The sequence below is a fragment of the Labrus mixtus genome, chromosome 6, assembly GCF_963584025.1.
Source record: "Labrus mixtus chromosome 6, fLabMix1.1, whole genome shotgun sequence".
NCBI classification, from domain to species: Eukaryota; Metazoa; Chordata; class Actinopteri; order Labriformes; family Labridae; genus Labrus; species Labrus mixtus.
The window spans coordinates 8,449,863-8,466,642 of NC_083617.1; the positions used below are offsets into that span (position 1 = coordinate 8,449,863).

The 16,780-nt window shown below is 40.1% G+C and overlaps 2 protein-coding genes across 3 annotated transcripts in view; one reads left to right on the forward strand and one right to left on the reverse strand.

Moving 5' to 3' along the window:
- Positions 1–15,824, forward strand: part of parga (poly (ADP-ribose) glycohydrolase a) — a 29,684-nt gene extending 13,860 nt beyond the window's left edge. For both annotated transcript variants that reach the window (XM_061039833.1, XM_061039832.1), the window contains exons 10-18: positions 1,714–1,793; positions 1,914–1,974; positions 2,948–3,023; positions 4,935–5,082; positions 10,543–10,621; positions 10,788–10,896; positions 12,147–12,252; positions 13,526–13,654; positions 14,351–15,824. In XM_061039833.1, the coding sequence (XP_060895816.1) occupies positions 1,714–1,793; positions 1,914–1,974; positions 2,948–3,023; positions 4,935–5,082; positions 10,543–10,621; positions 10,788–10,896; positions 12,147–12,252; positions 13,526–13,654; positions 14,351–14,532 (970 nt within the window). In that variant the 3' untranslated portion in view covers positions 14,533–15,824. The remainder of the gene's footprint in view (positions 1–1,713; positions 1,794–1,913; positions 1,975–2,947; positions 3,024–4,934; positions 5,083–10,542; positions 10,622–10,787; positions 10,897–12,146; positions 12,253–13,525; positions 13,655–14,350) is intronic.
- Positions 1–16,780, reverse strand: part of chata (choline O-acetyltransferase a) — a 125,724-nt gene that overhangs the window by 76,540 nt on the left and 32,404 nt on the right. The gene's annotated exons all lie outside the window — the stretch shown is intronic.

Genomic DNA, 16,780 nt, shown 5'->3' on the forward strand with positions numbered 1-16,780 from the left:
CAGTATTATTTTATGAATTGAAAGAATAGTAATATTGATTATTTGTGACCTGGTCCACATTCCTCCCCTTAAGCTCCCCCATTTTATCTGAATCTCACAATCAGTCATCTGTAAGGGTGCACTGTATCTACCTCCGCATCAAAACAGCAGTGGCAAGATAAGTGAAGAGGCCTCTGTAATAATGTAAGCATTGATTCCAGTCGCAGGGCGGACTCTTTCAGACCCACGCCAGCACTTGGTCGCAGGGACTTGGCTCGCCATCAGCATTTCTGCCGGCAGCGAAATAAAGGAAAGAGCAAGAGGGGAAAAAAGTGTTGGTGTTTCTGAGAAGATGAGATACGATGAGACAACCAGTGCAGTCTAAAAGGGGCCCTGGATCGTTACTGGCCCTCCCTCTCCTCTTGTAATTGAGGGAGTGTCCGTCATTTGGCTTATCGTCTACTGTAGCGCTCTGTCTTGGACACGCAGAGCAGCAAGCAATCTGCTGATTGCTGTTTTGGCAGAACTGTCAAGGTTTGTCCTCCGCTAAGTGATGGATAGATTGGAGGGGGAGGAAAGAAGCAGACTTATCTCTTTAGCTTGTGTTTTCCTCTGTGTGAGAAGAAGATGACATAGGAAGTCTGTTAAGCAGTTTGGTCATCTATGGAAGCTCATTATTGAGAAATAAAATGACCGCTTTTCCAACCTGTGTTACCGTGACAGGGCCTACCTCATTTTCAAGAAAAAGCCCAGTTGGTGGTGGTTGAGCTGTCAGAAACATCAACTCCTAGGTCGCTTTATTTATTAAGGGAGGTAACAGTGGATACAGAACAAATAAATGATAGCCTTACAAAAGAACATTGCTGCAATATATTTTGTGACTAAGTGCTTCACAATTAGTTGCCCTTCTGTCTTCAGCAAAGTGTGATTTATGATCTCACCCTCATCCACCTGTGTTTCACTTGCATTATCTCATAGCCTGAGTGTCCTCCAGGGTGCATTATGCCTGATTAACACTGACTAAGGGAATTGGCCAGGGGGGTTCTAAGAGCATAAGTAAGGCTTTGTGTAAGGAAATTAAACTGTTAGGAAAAGTGCAATTGATATGCAAGATTTGCCTTTTGATAAATTGTGTTTTTTTCCCCCTCTGTAAAGATCTTCATTTGTCCTCTCTGTTTTCATTTCTTGACTTTTCTTGGCAAAAAGCGGCAAGGAGAGGGATGAATGCTGAACCATGATTAGTCATCAGCTTATTTAGCTTTTAATGGAGGAAGAGTGCCAGTATGGGGTGATTTAAGCTTTCCGCCCTTTGCTCTACTCTCTCTCCGTCTCCATCTCGTTCTCTCTTAATAACTCTCCACCCATCCTCCCTCCATCCAGCCTAGTTTTTGTAGTAGCTACTGAGAACTAAAAGATGGCCCCAGGCAGTGCCATTGTATGTAGAATGGAGGTAGAAGGGAGATATACCCTGCCAGCCCGTAAGCTTGACCTAACTCATGACATGCTTTAAGTATGGTTGTGCATTGAGCCAGAGATAATGGACTAAAACATTCTTGGCTGTCATCTGCGAGAACATAAATGTATTTGTTATGAACAGGCCTACATTTGACATGAAATGTTGACATGTTTTGCCTGAGACCCTTAAGCCTTCTCAAAAGCATTTACAAAGACATCCGTCTCAGACAAGAGTTATTTTTTGTGGACTAAAATCTTTTTTTTTTTTTCCTGTTTCAGGTTATTTGAAAGCTCTTCAATGAGGAAAATAGAGAAATTGAAAACTCTGCTGTGTTACTTCAGGAAAGTCGGAGAGACAAGTAAGCTTTAGAAAGGCCTCTCATAATGTCTTGATAACTTCCTTTTCAATGCTTGACATGAATTTTTTCACTCATTGCACACATTTGGGTGATGATCTGTCTCTCTTTTTCTTTCTCCAGAGCCTAAGGGTCTTGTTACATTCACAAGACAAACACTGCACAGTTCTCCAAACTGGGAAAGGTATAACTCTCTGTTCTACTATGTTGTGAACTTAAAGGTTTGACAAACTAAATTTAAATAAAGTAGAATTTTCCACTTAACTTATTTAATGCAATTATTTTCAAATTTCAACAATAAATTGTTCGTTTGTTGTCCTGAAGCCACTGCAGAAGGACCTTGCCCCAAACATCTTTGGCAATAAAATAAAGTGGAAATTTCAGATTTCGGTGCGCTGTCCTGAAATACTTCTGATACAGTTTTAGTTGAGAATGAAGCACCCATATAAGTTACTGAGGGTGAGCGTTTTCTTTTGGATTTACTTCCTGAATAATAAATTGTTCTCATGTTTCGCTCCAGTAAATATACTTTGACAATTCATAGTTAACGTCTGTACTAGTCAATAGAATGTTTTTGAATGTGTTTTAAGTTAAGGACCCCACAAACAACATGGACACATCAGAGTTCCTTTACTGCAAATTTGCACAGCTCATAATTTTTATTCATCTCTGCAACACAATGATAGCATCACTCACTACGACATGTAATGGATCTCTAGCAGGTGAGAGTGAGAAACTGAATGATGTCTAAACAGATGATGGATAGATCTGACATTTAGGAGACAGTTTATATTCCATCAGTATCGTAACATAAAGTTAACCTCCAAATCAAAACGGAGATATCTTCAACAGCAGGGATTAAAGGTGTGTGAGTGTCCCACATGGAGCTCAGTTCTATACTCCCTTTTGCTGCACATTGAGCCTCACAAAGCCATCATACACCATGCAAATCTCAACATTAGTTTTACATCAAATATGCAAAGATACTTAAGATGTGTTGCATCAAACAATGATCCTTAAAAGTGTCAAAAGCTTCAGGGGACACGCGCTATTTATTTCAAACCTCTTTATCTTTTTAGGAAATTCAACATTGATTGAAGCAGGAATTACCATTTGATGAAAGAATAACAATATTTTGCTCCTATTTGTTTGTCAAGTTCCCAGACTCAGCTAACGCGCCTACATATCACCTGTAAGGGAACCATTGAGGATGATGGATATGGGATGCTGCAGGTAGGAATTCCTTTACAGTTTGGTATCAAGTGTAACAGATTATCTAAAACGTGGGTGATTCAAAATGAATCTGCCTACCCGTGGCCCTGAAAGATCATTTCCATGTTTGCCTGAAAGTAAAGTGTCCTAACTGTTGGTTTCAGTAGGCATATTTGATGTAGCATGACTTTTTCTTGTACTTGTTGCTTTGGTCAGGCCAGACCAGCATGACGCTGACCATTACTGTGCTTTCTTTGAAAAGTCAGAGAGACTCTCTGCTTGTCTGAATACTTTTCCACTACCTGCAGAAAATCAAAAAATCAGATGTATAATTTTTGTGCATACCAGTGAAGGACATTGGTTCTATGTCTGCATTGATTCACACCATCTCCCTGCTCCCCTCGGTGCCCCGGGATTTCTCTTGCATATTTTACTCTGGATGACAGCTGATGTATACACTTGAGTAGCTCAGAGAGGCATGGGTGGAGGAGAAGACCCAGGGGGTGGGGGTTCAGGGAGAAAGAGGCGCACGGAGGACAAGATGACGAGGGTGAGCCCTCTCACTGGGGCGACCCAAGTGGGCCAGGAGTCCTGCAGGCAGATTGATAGCTACCTCAGCAGGCCAGGCATTGGCTCTTGTGTTGACTTTCGATAGGGCAGAGTGGGCCTGTCATTCTGTCAGGAGGTGAGATTGAAGGGTGAGGGGGGTGGGGTTAGGGGGTGAACCAGAGAGGGAGGTGAGGAGCTGAGCAACTGGTTAGGAAACGTACACACATGCTCAGACAAACACTCTGACTGTCACACGATTTGACGTAGCTTTGGGCCAGTGAGCAGAACCTTCACCCCTGACAGCCTGTTTAAAGAGCAGCACTGTGATTGAATGGGCTATAAAAACAAGGAGTGGGCTTCAATGGCATCACATCAAAATATTTCTTCACTGAGCTCATAAATATTTTTGGCTTTGCATCCATGTCCCTTTTTTCAATGTAACATTCACTCAACTTTAAGACACTACTTCAAGTTTACAGCCAAGTGCGCTTATCAAAAGTCTTTTATCAAAATGTTCTAAACAAATATGGTGGAATCCGGATGTTGGGCAGGTTTAAGGTTTATTATGCTAACCACCAAACTTAAGCTGCTGGTCGGCTAATATCTGCTAGTAAGCAGAAAAAGTTTAGGCTGATGGCGTTGTCGTTAGTTTTGAAAGATAATCGGTCCATAATAATTTCACATTTTTCTTACTCCCTTATGTCAGCCTCATGGTGGTGTTTTGGGACACTTAACAGGATTGACTCAGATATTTGGATTCATTGTCTTGTCCTGGTACAAAACTAGATCCTAGCAGCAATGGAGTTCAAAGCAAATTTCCCCCAAAGGGACAATAAAGCATATCGTATCATAGATCTTTAAATAAAAGAATGATGAGATGGTAAAGATGTTTTTTTTCTGCACTGGCTGTCACTTTTGAGGATCCATCATTTCCCTCGATACCTCTCTAACATCTACTGCCACATGTATGCAGAGTTTGTATTTCTAACAATAGCAACGACATGTTGTAGCGTCATCTGTTCAGATTTTATTCTTGAATTGTTTTGATACTCTTTCCTGATTAGATTATTTCCAAGCAGGAAATAGGGCAGTAACTCTGATATTTATCTGTGTTGAATGAGCAGATAGGGTGACAGTTAATACGGAGTCACTAAAAGTCATTTGTTCAAATAACAGGAATTATCGATCCTTCTTCTTGCTTTGAATGTACGGAGGGATGGGATTTTTTTAGTATCATTGAATTAAATATGTTTATTTTATGAATGCAGGGTTCAGTTTGTTTCATTGTTTCTTGAACAGCACTTGTTTGGGTCCAGTTGGATGATTAAATAATGTTTGAGAACAAAGGTGTTATAAGAGTCTTTTTGTCTTTTATTTCACAAGGTGGACTTTGCAAACAGGTTTGTAGGAGGAGGAGTAACGGGACATGGACTGGTCCAGGAAGAGATCAGGTTCATCATCAACCCTGAACTTATCGTCTCTCGCCTCTTTACTGAAGCTTTGGAATACAATGAATGCCTCATCATCACAGGTACGAAGACACACATAACACTTTCAGCCTTCAGATTATGCATTAGATGACACTTATAAATGAGCCTATAGGGGGCGCCTGTAGTGTAGTGGTTAGTGCGCTCGCCCTGTGTATGGAGGCTGCGGTCCTCCGGTCGCGCAGCCCAGTTTCAACTCCGACCAATGGCTCCTTTTCCACATGTCATTCACCACTCTCTCTCTCTCGCTGATTTCCTACTCTGTCCAGTGCCTAACGATACAATGAAGGCCTAAAAAGCCCCAAAATAACTCTTAAAAAGAAAATAACAAGCCTCTAGAATGCCTTTGAGTTCTCAAATAGATCAGTTTCCCTTTATGTTAGTTTTAAAAATGATTTGTTAATTGAAGCAAAAATGTAATGCCCCAATAAAATGTGGAAGTGTCGGGTCAGATTTGCCAAGTAGGTTACTATCAACATAAAGCATTTAGTAGAGTAATTAAATAACCAAAGAACAATCAAAAACATACAAAGTTAAGTCAAGAACTTCAAGAAACCCTGAAGAGTTGAATCAATTGTAATGGAATATGCAATGAAGGACCTTTACGCCTAACAGAAGTAGTTAAAAAAGCATTGGATGAGTTCACAGAACAAAAATATGTTGGTATCAAAATGCTCAGCACCCCCTCGGCTGTAAAAGTTGTCAGTAATCAACAGTTCTTTTTGTAATTTTCGGGGGCAGTATCTGTGTGTGTAGCTGAGAAGTGGAGTGTCTGCTTTTGTGACCTCACCTCTGCCTTTTTGCTTTTTGCCAATGATGTAGTCAAAGTGTTTTTATTGGAACTACGAGCACACAGTGCTTCCACATTTGGGTATGAGACAGATGGGTTGAGAGTCAGCAGCTGCTTTAGGACGCAGGATGGGGTACTCTACTCAAGGACATACAGAGAATCACATCCATAGGGTTGGGAGCAAGTGTCTGCCCCAGGCCAAGGGCTGGAAGTCATGAGGTGAAAAAGAAAAGTTGAACAGATGAGAGAGCCTTAGACTAGTGTCAGGGTAAGAAGGGAGCTGGGCCTGTTGGCAAGTTCATTAATGCTTCAAACCTCACTCTATGTTAATGAACTCTGGGAACAGTAACAGAAACAGGCGGGGATTGTATGTACCAGTGAAAGGAATCATTTTTGCCTCATGGAGTGTCGGGTCTCACACTTACTCACTTGCAGTGGACTCGTGAAGCAACACGCAGCACTCTAGAAGGATTACATATCCCACTTGAACTGGAAGCTCTTAAAGATCCAAAGGAGGCAAGTGAGGTGTTGGGGTGGGTTAAAGAAGTCTGAGATGTCATGCTTGATCTTACTTGTTTTTATGCTAATGCTTGTTTTCAGGGATACACCGATACATCGGTCACACACACATAGGTCCATTGGTGAATAGTGTTTCATACACCAATGTCTGTCTCACTCTAAAAACTCCTTAATGCCATGGAGTGTGTTGGACATTTATTGCTTGATTTTGCCCTTTATGTAGTTGTTTTTTTCCCAGTATAGGAACCTGACATTTTGGTGTATCTCCCATACCTTTTTGTTATTGTACACGTTAAATTGGCTGAACTACCGTCGACTTTTTCTCCAAGTTAATTTCTTCACTATATTGAGCCCTGCGTGCTTATTGGGCTCTGTTCATTTTTCCCTGGTCCTTCCATTCTTTCCGAAGGTAAATCCATTGCATCGATTCCCTCGGGACAGCCCAGCTATCCTTCATTTATCTCCAGCAGAATTGCTTTATTTTTCAACCTCCAACTCACTCTGCGTCGGCCAACCTGTCTAAGCGTCCAGCTTACTCACCCTCCTCCTCTTCTGGACATCCTACATTTTTGTCCTGCCTCACAGCTGTACCTCGCCCACCAGCGGTCAAAGAAAGGGCAAGCACGGATTAAAAGCATAGAGGTGATTTACTACTATGGTGAATTACTACCAAAAAAGGGGGAAAATAACAAAGTAGCATTTGAGAATTAAAATGAAAAAATTGTGTATGTTAGTTTTTTTTAGTAGATGAAGTTTTATCTTATGGTCCCCTTACACCGCTTCAAAATGGCCCTAATTGATTGATTAGACATATTTGTTCTATTACCCCTTTTATCTTGTTATCTTGGGGGGGGGGGGGAGGTATGTAATATGATATCCTGGGTCATGCCTGTATTTCAACGGGACATTTGTGAAGCCTTCAGATTTAGCTTAGACGACACAAGAAACACGATTTACTGGTTTGATAATTCCATCTGTTTGACGTGAAGGCATTTATTACAACTCTGCTGTGTGTGCTGAAACTCAGATATAAATGGTGCTCCCAAAATATCTGCTTGATTGATTGATTTTGTTTGTGTGGCTCTCTTTGAACTTGTGCTTGAGAGAAACATGGACAAAGTCAATAATAAGTCGCAAAGTCTGATAAGCGCTAAGCTGTTTTGACACATGCGCTAATGATCATTTTCTAGAGAATTTCAGACAGTCCACCCCAAATATCCCTGACTGTTGCTTAATCACACATGTCTCTCACAGCATGAGGGGGGGGACTTATTCAGTGGACTTATTCACGGTATCAACAAACGAGTGGAAAAGAACAAACTGGCTAGCAGAAATGAGTATGAAGCAGCTTCATTACATGCATGACCATCCCACCGTTCGTGGATCAAAACATAATTTACCCGTCTAGTTCTCATTTTAAAGTTAAAATAGGTGTAGTATAAAATCTAGAGCCTAATTAGTGCAAGAGGACCCCACAAAACTTGGTAATACCACTAAACACACCCAAGATTACCTTGTTCTATTCAGTCGATGTTAAACATTCAGCCAATCAACTTCTATCTTGTTTAGTGCCCTCCTGCTCGGAAAGCCAAGCATTATCTGTTCTGCATGGCGCCATGTTGTCTTCTTTGGATCTCCCGTCTCTTCCAAGTCACCTTCAGTGGTTACTCATCGTCCCCCTCCCTGCCTCCCATCACTCAGCCTCCCTCCTATTTCCTCCTCCTCCTCCTCCTCCTCTCCACTTAACTTTATTACATTTAGCCAGAAAGGAATTTATAGCCCAACTAAGGTCATTGCTCCACTAATGGAATGGACCATCTACGCCACAGATTCATTAGATACTTGCAGAATATTCCTCGCACGATTGCAGCGTTTCCTCTTTACGTCATGTCTCGGTTCCGAGGCTTTTTACGTCCCTTTCTCTTCTGTCTTTGTTTTTTCTCGTCTGTTTGGTGAATCATATTTCTTCGTCTTTAGTGTCTTTCTAACTGTGATCCCTACAGTGCTTTTGTACCTTACAGGCTACCTCAGTTTTTATCCGTAGGCGTTTTCAGATCGGAAGGTAGAGGGCCACAATGTAATCAAGTGATGGAAGTCTGGATGCCAGGAAGCTGTCATGGTTAGTTGCAGTAATAAATAGGATCAAAGTGAAGGAGGAGGAGGACAGCTCTTGATGGAGGAAGCGATATGGGTAGCATGATGTTTGTCGTCAGGAGTCGCTCGTGTCATAGAGAGCACCTGATTTGACTGACTGGACCTGGACAATGATTGAAGAATGTCCGTTTGTTTTCTCTGCCAAGGCTTTACTCTCGTGGAAGCAGACATCTCTTGTCCTGTCGTTGTTGGGTTATGTCCTGCATTCAGTTAAGGCCACTTGAGCCATAGATTGTCAAAGACGGGGTTAAAAAATATGTTATTATATATGATTGGACTTCAAGTTTGTTTTTCATTGGCAATAATGGTCAAACTTTTAAGGACGAATGTGCAACATTTTACAAATAAATTTAGCAGAAATCAAGTATATCATGTGTAAATGTCTCCCTGAGTCATGACTATCTACAACGAGTGAAAAGCTCTAGTCCGCGCCAGCTGTACTATTGTCGGGTCGTGTTTACTTCATGTTTACATTGACGGGACGGCCTTTCATATAAAGCTGTCTTAGTCGAGGACTAGACAAATGAAGAAGAACACAGCCTACTGACTGCTTGTTTGGATGTCACAGAAGTGTCATTCCGTGTCAATTTATGTGCAATGTGAAGCTCTGGGCTAATTTAAGTGTGCTAACATTAGCCTGCTAACACAACAATGCAGGACACCAGTAATCGCAGCTCGAGCAAAGGACAACTTTGTCCGCTTCTTGCACGTAATGTTGTTTAATTATGGTGCGTTCTTATTCATAATTGTTTTTGTGCAAACGCAAAGGGTTGGAGGTGTGCTGCTGGAGGAGAGCGGAGGCTTCAGAATAGCGGAGGTGTCGCCAAACAGCAGTTTGTTTTGGTTTAATGCTGGTGCTCAAGGGTGACATCTACTGGATCACAAAGTCACACATTGTTCCTTTAATGAAGTCAGTTACAAGTAGGGTTGTCATGATACCAGGTTTTTAAATTTTGATACAATGCTAGTAAAAATTAAATGATAGTAGTACACTAGCTGTTTCAATACTACAGCAACAAAAAACAAGTCCAAGGCACCAACTGCTGAGTGAATTCTTCTTGGGGAAAAAAAATGCAGGTAAACTTCTGCACACTGTAAATTTCTAATACATTGTCAACAATTAGAAACAGTGGTAAAGTATTTGGGCAATTTCGATAGTGCTGTATTTTTCAATCTGAAGCTTTTTTTTTTTTTTTTTTAAAGCTTTGGTACTTTTCAATAATATTGATCATTAAAATAACGGAGGTGGTATCATTTTAGAACATGTGGTATCGCAAGATATCAAAGTATCCCAAATTTTGACGACCTTAGTTACGGGACTATAAAAGCAGATTTTACAAAGATACATCTCTTTAAAACACATTAAGCATCTCTTTTAAAATGCTTTCTTTTATTTACCAGTTTCTTAAATATAAAATTCCTTCACTCCATAAATAGCACATGTAACTCTACATGTACATACATTACATTAGAACTTCAAAGGCTATGTTAATGACATGTTTAACTCCTTTTCATTGAAGCACCATCTGACTTCCTCAAATGCATAATGTATGGGCCGTTAATAGGCATCATATTCAGAAGTGAGTGTGGCTGTATTTGTAATGACGAATGATGATTTTTTTTTTTTTTTTTAGCTCTAACCCTGAGCACATTCTAGTACACATTAACAAACCTTCAAAGTCTCGGTAACAAAAGTGTGTCACCCTCTCAGTTCGTGAGTGGTATGGTAATATTTCATGTTTAACAATCCTTTTGCAAATGTGGCCAAGGTTAGCGTCCTCTGTTCCAACAGTTTCTTCCCATTACGACTGAAAGCTTTTCATTTCAAAGCCCAAAGCGGATTACTTATTAAATCAATGGCCTTTATTTATGACAATCCAATACAAGTTGATACTGTGTACCCACATGGGGAGCAGAGAAAGCACTAAATTTGATTTGAGAAACAAGGCGCTGAAACCGATTTAGACCCGCTCTGTGCTCTGACTGCTGAATACTGAGTAATGTCATTTCATCTTTCTTGACTTTCTTTCTCGCCCTGCAGGCACAGAACAGTACAGTAAATATTCTGGCTATGCTGAGAGTTACCGATGGAAGGAAAGCTGCAAGGATGAGATTCCCAGGTAATTGTATAACATGATACTGTTTGAACATTTGTTTTTGTTTTTATTGATGTATTGCCAAAAATATGACACACATAAAATAAAAAAACGCTTTGGGCCAAGATGGGAGGATCTTTTCTTTGCACTGTGAGTTCTGTCACTCTGATTGTTTTCCGTCCTCTATCAGGGATGACTGGCAGAGAAAATGTACAGAAATCGTGGCCATCGATGCTCTTAGATTCAGGCACTTCCTGGAGCAGTTTCTCCCTGAGAAGATGACAAGAGAACTCAACAAGGTGAGAGAGAGAAAGAGCGAGAGAGGAGTATCCAAGTCAGGTTTAATATTACTGTACTCAAACAGATGCCTTACTGTATAGTTAAAGGCTTTATATGCAATTTTTTGATCCAGCAGATGTCGCCCTTGAGCACCAGCATGAAACCAAAACAACTTGCGCTGCATTGTTGTGTTAGCATGCTAATGCTAGCAATCTTTATTATGCTCATATCTTCACACTGCATGTAAATTTACCCGAAATAAGCGTGATCTAGAAATGCAGTGAAGCAGTGAGGACAGTGTGTTATTCTTCTTTTCTCTAGTCCCTCAATTAAACAACTTTTATTCGCGAGGGGAGGAGTCAGCCGGCCGTCCCGGCGATGTAAACAAACTGAAGATATGACTCGGAAAATTCGGAAAACATCACAGACAGTGGGACTCGGGTGTTACACCCATTGTAGACAGTCATGTCTCACAGAGTTATTTTCAGAGGATATACTTGATTTCTATTATATTTATGTGTGTAAAATCATATAAAGCCTTTAAGTATACATTATGCTTTATGGAAGAGGTCACCAACTACATTTGTTCAAGGGCCAGCTTTTGTCTTGACAGACACTGTGGGGGCGGGACTTTGAAATATATTTGCAAGTAAATTAACATTATATTTGATATGCAGAGAAAAATTAGATTACATTGATTGTATGGCAGCACTGTATCGTAGTCGAGAATATTTCCCATACTCGTACCTAGCATCATCATCAACTTGCATGATAAAAGTAGAACAGATCAACAGAATGGCCGGATGAGACATCATGAACTTCTGGTTGTCTTGTTATAAAGCGTCACAGATCAATCCATCCAAGTGTTGTGACTTTTGGACAGCACTGTTGTTTGTTAAAGTTTTGTCATCTCTGCTCAAACTTTTACTTTCAATGTGGGTTTTCTGTCCTCATTAATCGATGTAAAAGCTTAATTTCTTGTTATATAAATAGAGACGATGTTGCAGTTGATTTTTTTTTTTTAACCATGTAGATAATTCCTTCACTGTTGCAGAGCTAGGTAATGTGTAACTGTGTAACACCACGGATGTTGAACCAGGGTTTAAATATCAACTTTGTTTAATATGTCTTTAAAAGTCAACTCCACAAGCAGCTCACAAGACTGCAAACAAAATTACATATTTCCATTCTGCACAGTCTATTTATTTTTATTTTTTTACATTTTTATGAATTCATTTTTCTTCTCTTACTCTTTTTGCATTTATTCCAGGCATACTGTGGATTCTTCAGAAACACAACAAACAGAAAGCACCTCTCTGCAGTGGCAACAGGCAACTGGGGATGTGGAGCATTTGGAGGAGACACACGGCTCAAAGGTATCATCGCTTCAATTACAAACATGGATCCAAATGATTGGGACTAGATTGATTGTACACAAACAAAGAAATATGACTCATTACATAGTTTTTCATGCGTGACAGATGAAATGGTTCTACTGATAAAAAGCAACAGACAGAAAGTACTGCTTGAATGAAATTTAAACTCTGGACCGTCAAGCAGGATGGAAATATCAGTAGCCGAGATAGAAACACTCATTCATCTGCCATGTATTTCTTAGACTTCTAGCGTTTTTTGCGGACAGTAAGACACAGTCTGCCACTCTCTCTCAAACCTCTCTGGTCAATTAGCAGCTCTCCCAGGGTGTCATTCACCCGGCCCTTCCCTCCCTTTATTGATCAGCTGACACACATTTATGTTTTTCCATTAAAGGGGCAATTGATTACAGGGAAGGGGACACTATAAATCCAGGCTGATGCAGGTCTCTGCGGGCTTACACAACATCCCTCTTCATGAGTATACTTACCTTACTGTCCCCTCCAGTACGTCATGCTGATAATAAGGACCAGTTGTTGTTGTTGTTTTTACACATTTTCATGAACTTCAATTATCATCATACTACCAGTTACACCCACACTAATGGAGGCTGTGCTGTGTTAAAAGCCACAGCTCCTGTCTGCATTGTGAGTGTCAATAAGATTTAAGTTACATGAATGTGTTTGTTTACATTTAGACATGTAGCTGTTTTATTTCCACGCCAGTGCTATGAATAGATCCACTGAACTTGACAAAGTCCCCAAAGATATTAGCTTCCGGGGACCCCTGCTACTCCGCCCCCTCTAGAATTAGCATAGCTGTTATTTTTAGAAGGCAATAAGTGTGTTCTATATGACAGATCAGAGTGGCTTGAAGAGGTGGTGTTTAGACTGAGCTGTTTTGTTGTCGTAAAAATTGCGGACCCTTTTTGCACATGATGGTTTTCTGTGTTTATTAATCTGGAATCAATATCCGTTATGTTAAATATTTAAGAGCTTTAAGACCTTAATGTGCAAGGGCTAAAAGATTGAGGAGGCTATGCTACCAGCGGTGGATTATTTACTCCTCTGATACAAATTGCTCCCGTCATTTGTGTTATTTTCTGCCTGCCAGTCGTATGTTATCCAGCTTCCACTGCTCTGTTTCCTCCTGTTGTTTTCTCGAATTTCATGAGGTCAATTACACATTCATGGTTTCATTCTGAAACCGAGAGATGCATACAAAGCTAATACTGAAGTTATTGTTGACTGGATTTCTCCTTTTCTTTTTTTCCAGCTCTGATTCAGTTGATGGCGGCAGCAGAGGCGGGGAGAGATGTTGCGTATTTCACGTTTGGAGATGATGTGCTGATGAGCGATGTCCATAAAATGCACAATTTCCTCACCGAGAGACACGTCACCGTCGGTAAGACTTGCATACAAATAAAAGTATTATTTTAGACTATCCTTCCATACCAGAATCACACAGTATCCTGTCAGCCTCTGTTCAGCTCGTAATGTGAATTAAACAATAAACAGTCATGGTGATGATATCAGCATCGTGGGCCTCTCGAGGCTCCTAAAACACTTGGAGGTTGTCCTTGTTGGTGTAATTAAAGGGACAGTATACATATAAATAACAGAACGCAGACCTCTGCAATGTTAAGTTATACCACCTTATGGGCCATCTCCGCTCCTCCGCCCATCCATTCAGTCTCAGCAGCAGAGTGGATTACTGCCTGAGCTGACCCCGGCCTCTCCCCTCCCCCTCCTTTCATTTTTCTTCTGCTGACATTTATTGAAGCCTTTCAGAGAAATTCCCCTCCAGCCATCCATTTCCTAAAGTGGAGCTAAAGAGAAAAAGCTCACGGCCTGTGTGCGCGTGTATGTGCATGTGATTTATAAACTAGCTGGAATAGACTTTCATTTTTCTTTGTTGTTTTTATGTTCTCTCACAGTTTCAGTTTGTAGTGCTTGTTCTTGACTCTTCGTCCTTTTTTTTCTGTATCTCTCAAATCCTGTTTTATCTTCCTCCATATTTCTTCCCTGTCTTAACTCTTTGCACCATCCCCCTCCCCCCCCCTCTCTCTCTGTCTTCACTGCCCTCCTTTCCTCTCCACAGGGAGCCTGTACACCCTTTTGAACCAGTACTCCAGTCTGGAGTGTAAGAATTGCCGCACGACTCGCCCTGATGTCAGCCTCTACGATTTCATCTACAACAAGATCTCTTCCCCTGCGACAGCAGATGCCCCGGACTCTGCTAAGGATTCTGGGATGTCCCCCGCGACTTCAGACTCTCATTAACGCTTCATAGAGCTATGACTTAACCTCCCTCCCCGTCTCCACCTGTCAAAGAGACTCCAGGTTCCGACACCTCAATGTGCTCTCAGCCTTGTTCCTTACAATAATTTTTTTCTCTCTCACACATTTCTCCCTTTAAGTTTGTGACCCCAACACACAAACTACCAAAACACAGTTTTGCCTTTCTTATCGGTGGTAATATAGGAGCCTTGTAGTATGTCACCAAATAAGGGTGAGCTGTTTCGGAGACTCATAGCAATAGTAAATCCTGGTTGCTGTCAGGCCTTTCTTAGTCTAAATGTGATGTTGAATTTGTTTTTATTTTTGCATCCTGATTACACATATATGGCCAAATGTTCATCATATGCATGAAATGTTTCCTTAGTCATACTCCAGGACATGATAATCCTCACATGCTTCTTTTTTTGGGATGAGTCTTCTCTATTTTCTAAACCCAGGCTGCGATGAGGTTCCTGAATGCAGCGCGATGATGAGATGCCATACTAGACTATGCATGGGTAACATTTATTTATCAAATATTCTACATATACCTGCTGCTCTTTTTATTGCTTTTAGGACGTCAATGCTCAACACACACATATTGTCCTTGAGGCTTATTATAAATATCAATAAAATGGTAAATATTATGAGAGTCATTTCAGATGAAAGAGAAAGAAGAAAATGTTTGGTAATGTTCATCTTAGACCATTAATACTTTTTTCAGTTATGATTTTCTATTTATTCAGCATTTAGCACAGTATTTCTACTGTATGCAAATAAAAAGGGGGGGGCAAATATGAGAGAATTGCACGCAAATCTTATTTTTCTTAATGTTTTGACTCAACATGAACTTTGGGGATTTTGTTTTTATGATTTACTGCTATTTTCTGATTTCTGGGGACTATTTAATAAAGGGTTCCTAGGTAGATTTAAAGCTGTAAATGTATTACATATTAATGAACTTTGGTAGTTTTTGGTTGTACTCTTTTTATTATAATTTCATAATTAAACTATATCCTGTTAAATTTGTATTTCTCTGCTCATATCAATTAGATTAACATTTACTTGATTTCAGTGCAAAACAATCAAAAGCTCAGCGAATCAATTTAACGAGAAACTGTTCATTTGTTGGAAAGCCGTTTTTCATTTAACTCACACATTTCGATGTCAACCAAAAATGTAAGATGTAAAATTATATTACTAACAAAATAACACGTCAATAAAATATTGGAGACAGGAGCTACATTTATAGGAATTCAAATTAATACAGAAAACATTAAAGCTTCTTTGAGGAACTTTTGGTTTGTGTTGTTTATGGTGCCCCCTGTGGACAAAGAGGTAACTCTTCTCTCTGCTGAGTTTGTCCTTTACCAGTTTAAGCAGTGTTTTCTGACCATAAAAAAGTGTATCCTGCTGTGTAAACATACAAATGCATCCCTCAATGAGAATATTTGCATTGAAAAATTTAAAAGAAAGGATGTGTCTGCAGGGTAAAGTTAATTTGACTACCACTTATACCCCATGGCAAATATTTTTTAAACTAAAACTAACTTCATAGAAAGAGTCGATCTTTATGAAGATGGTCTCGTTTGCTTTTGTAGCTCATAAAGAGTCATCAGTAATTCATTTCAGTCTGTTCCATCACCAGCTAAAAACTCCATACAGGAGCTTTAACTAACTTCCATTAGTACCATCATGAAAATATGTTTATATTTTTTAGTTTATCATGCCAGACGTTCTTTAATTTCTTCAAAATAACAGATATTCAGTTTTCCGACTGCCTTCACTTCGAGAGAATCCATACACATGTTTGAAACTGAGCTTTTTCCCTGCAGATCTGTCACTTAATTCCCTGAAATCATACATTATTCAATCAACCCAAATGTGATTGATTTTTGTTATAGCACGTGCATCAAGGGCTCTCAGACAAATTTGATTCTGCCTCCAAACATGCTTTATTAGATAAATTAAGCTTCCTAAATAACCCCATGACGTGGACTTCCATAAATGGTGTGTAGGCTTGGCTATGGTAAGTGGATTACACATTATCTGCCTCTCCCGCTCTTTGTACATGAGGCCGCTGCTCATCTGGCCAATGCCGAGCTCAGAGCAAAGTTAATTTGGTTTAGCAGACCTTAACTGTTGATGGCTGATGTTAGTGTCAGTCAACTGGACATGAACTTTATTTTCCAGTTTCCTTCTGGATGAAGTCATAGTTTTGACGCTGAATATTGGCTGGATTTAAAAACAA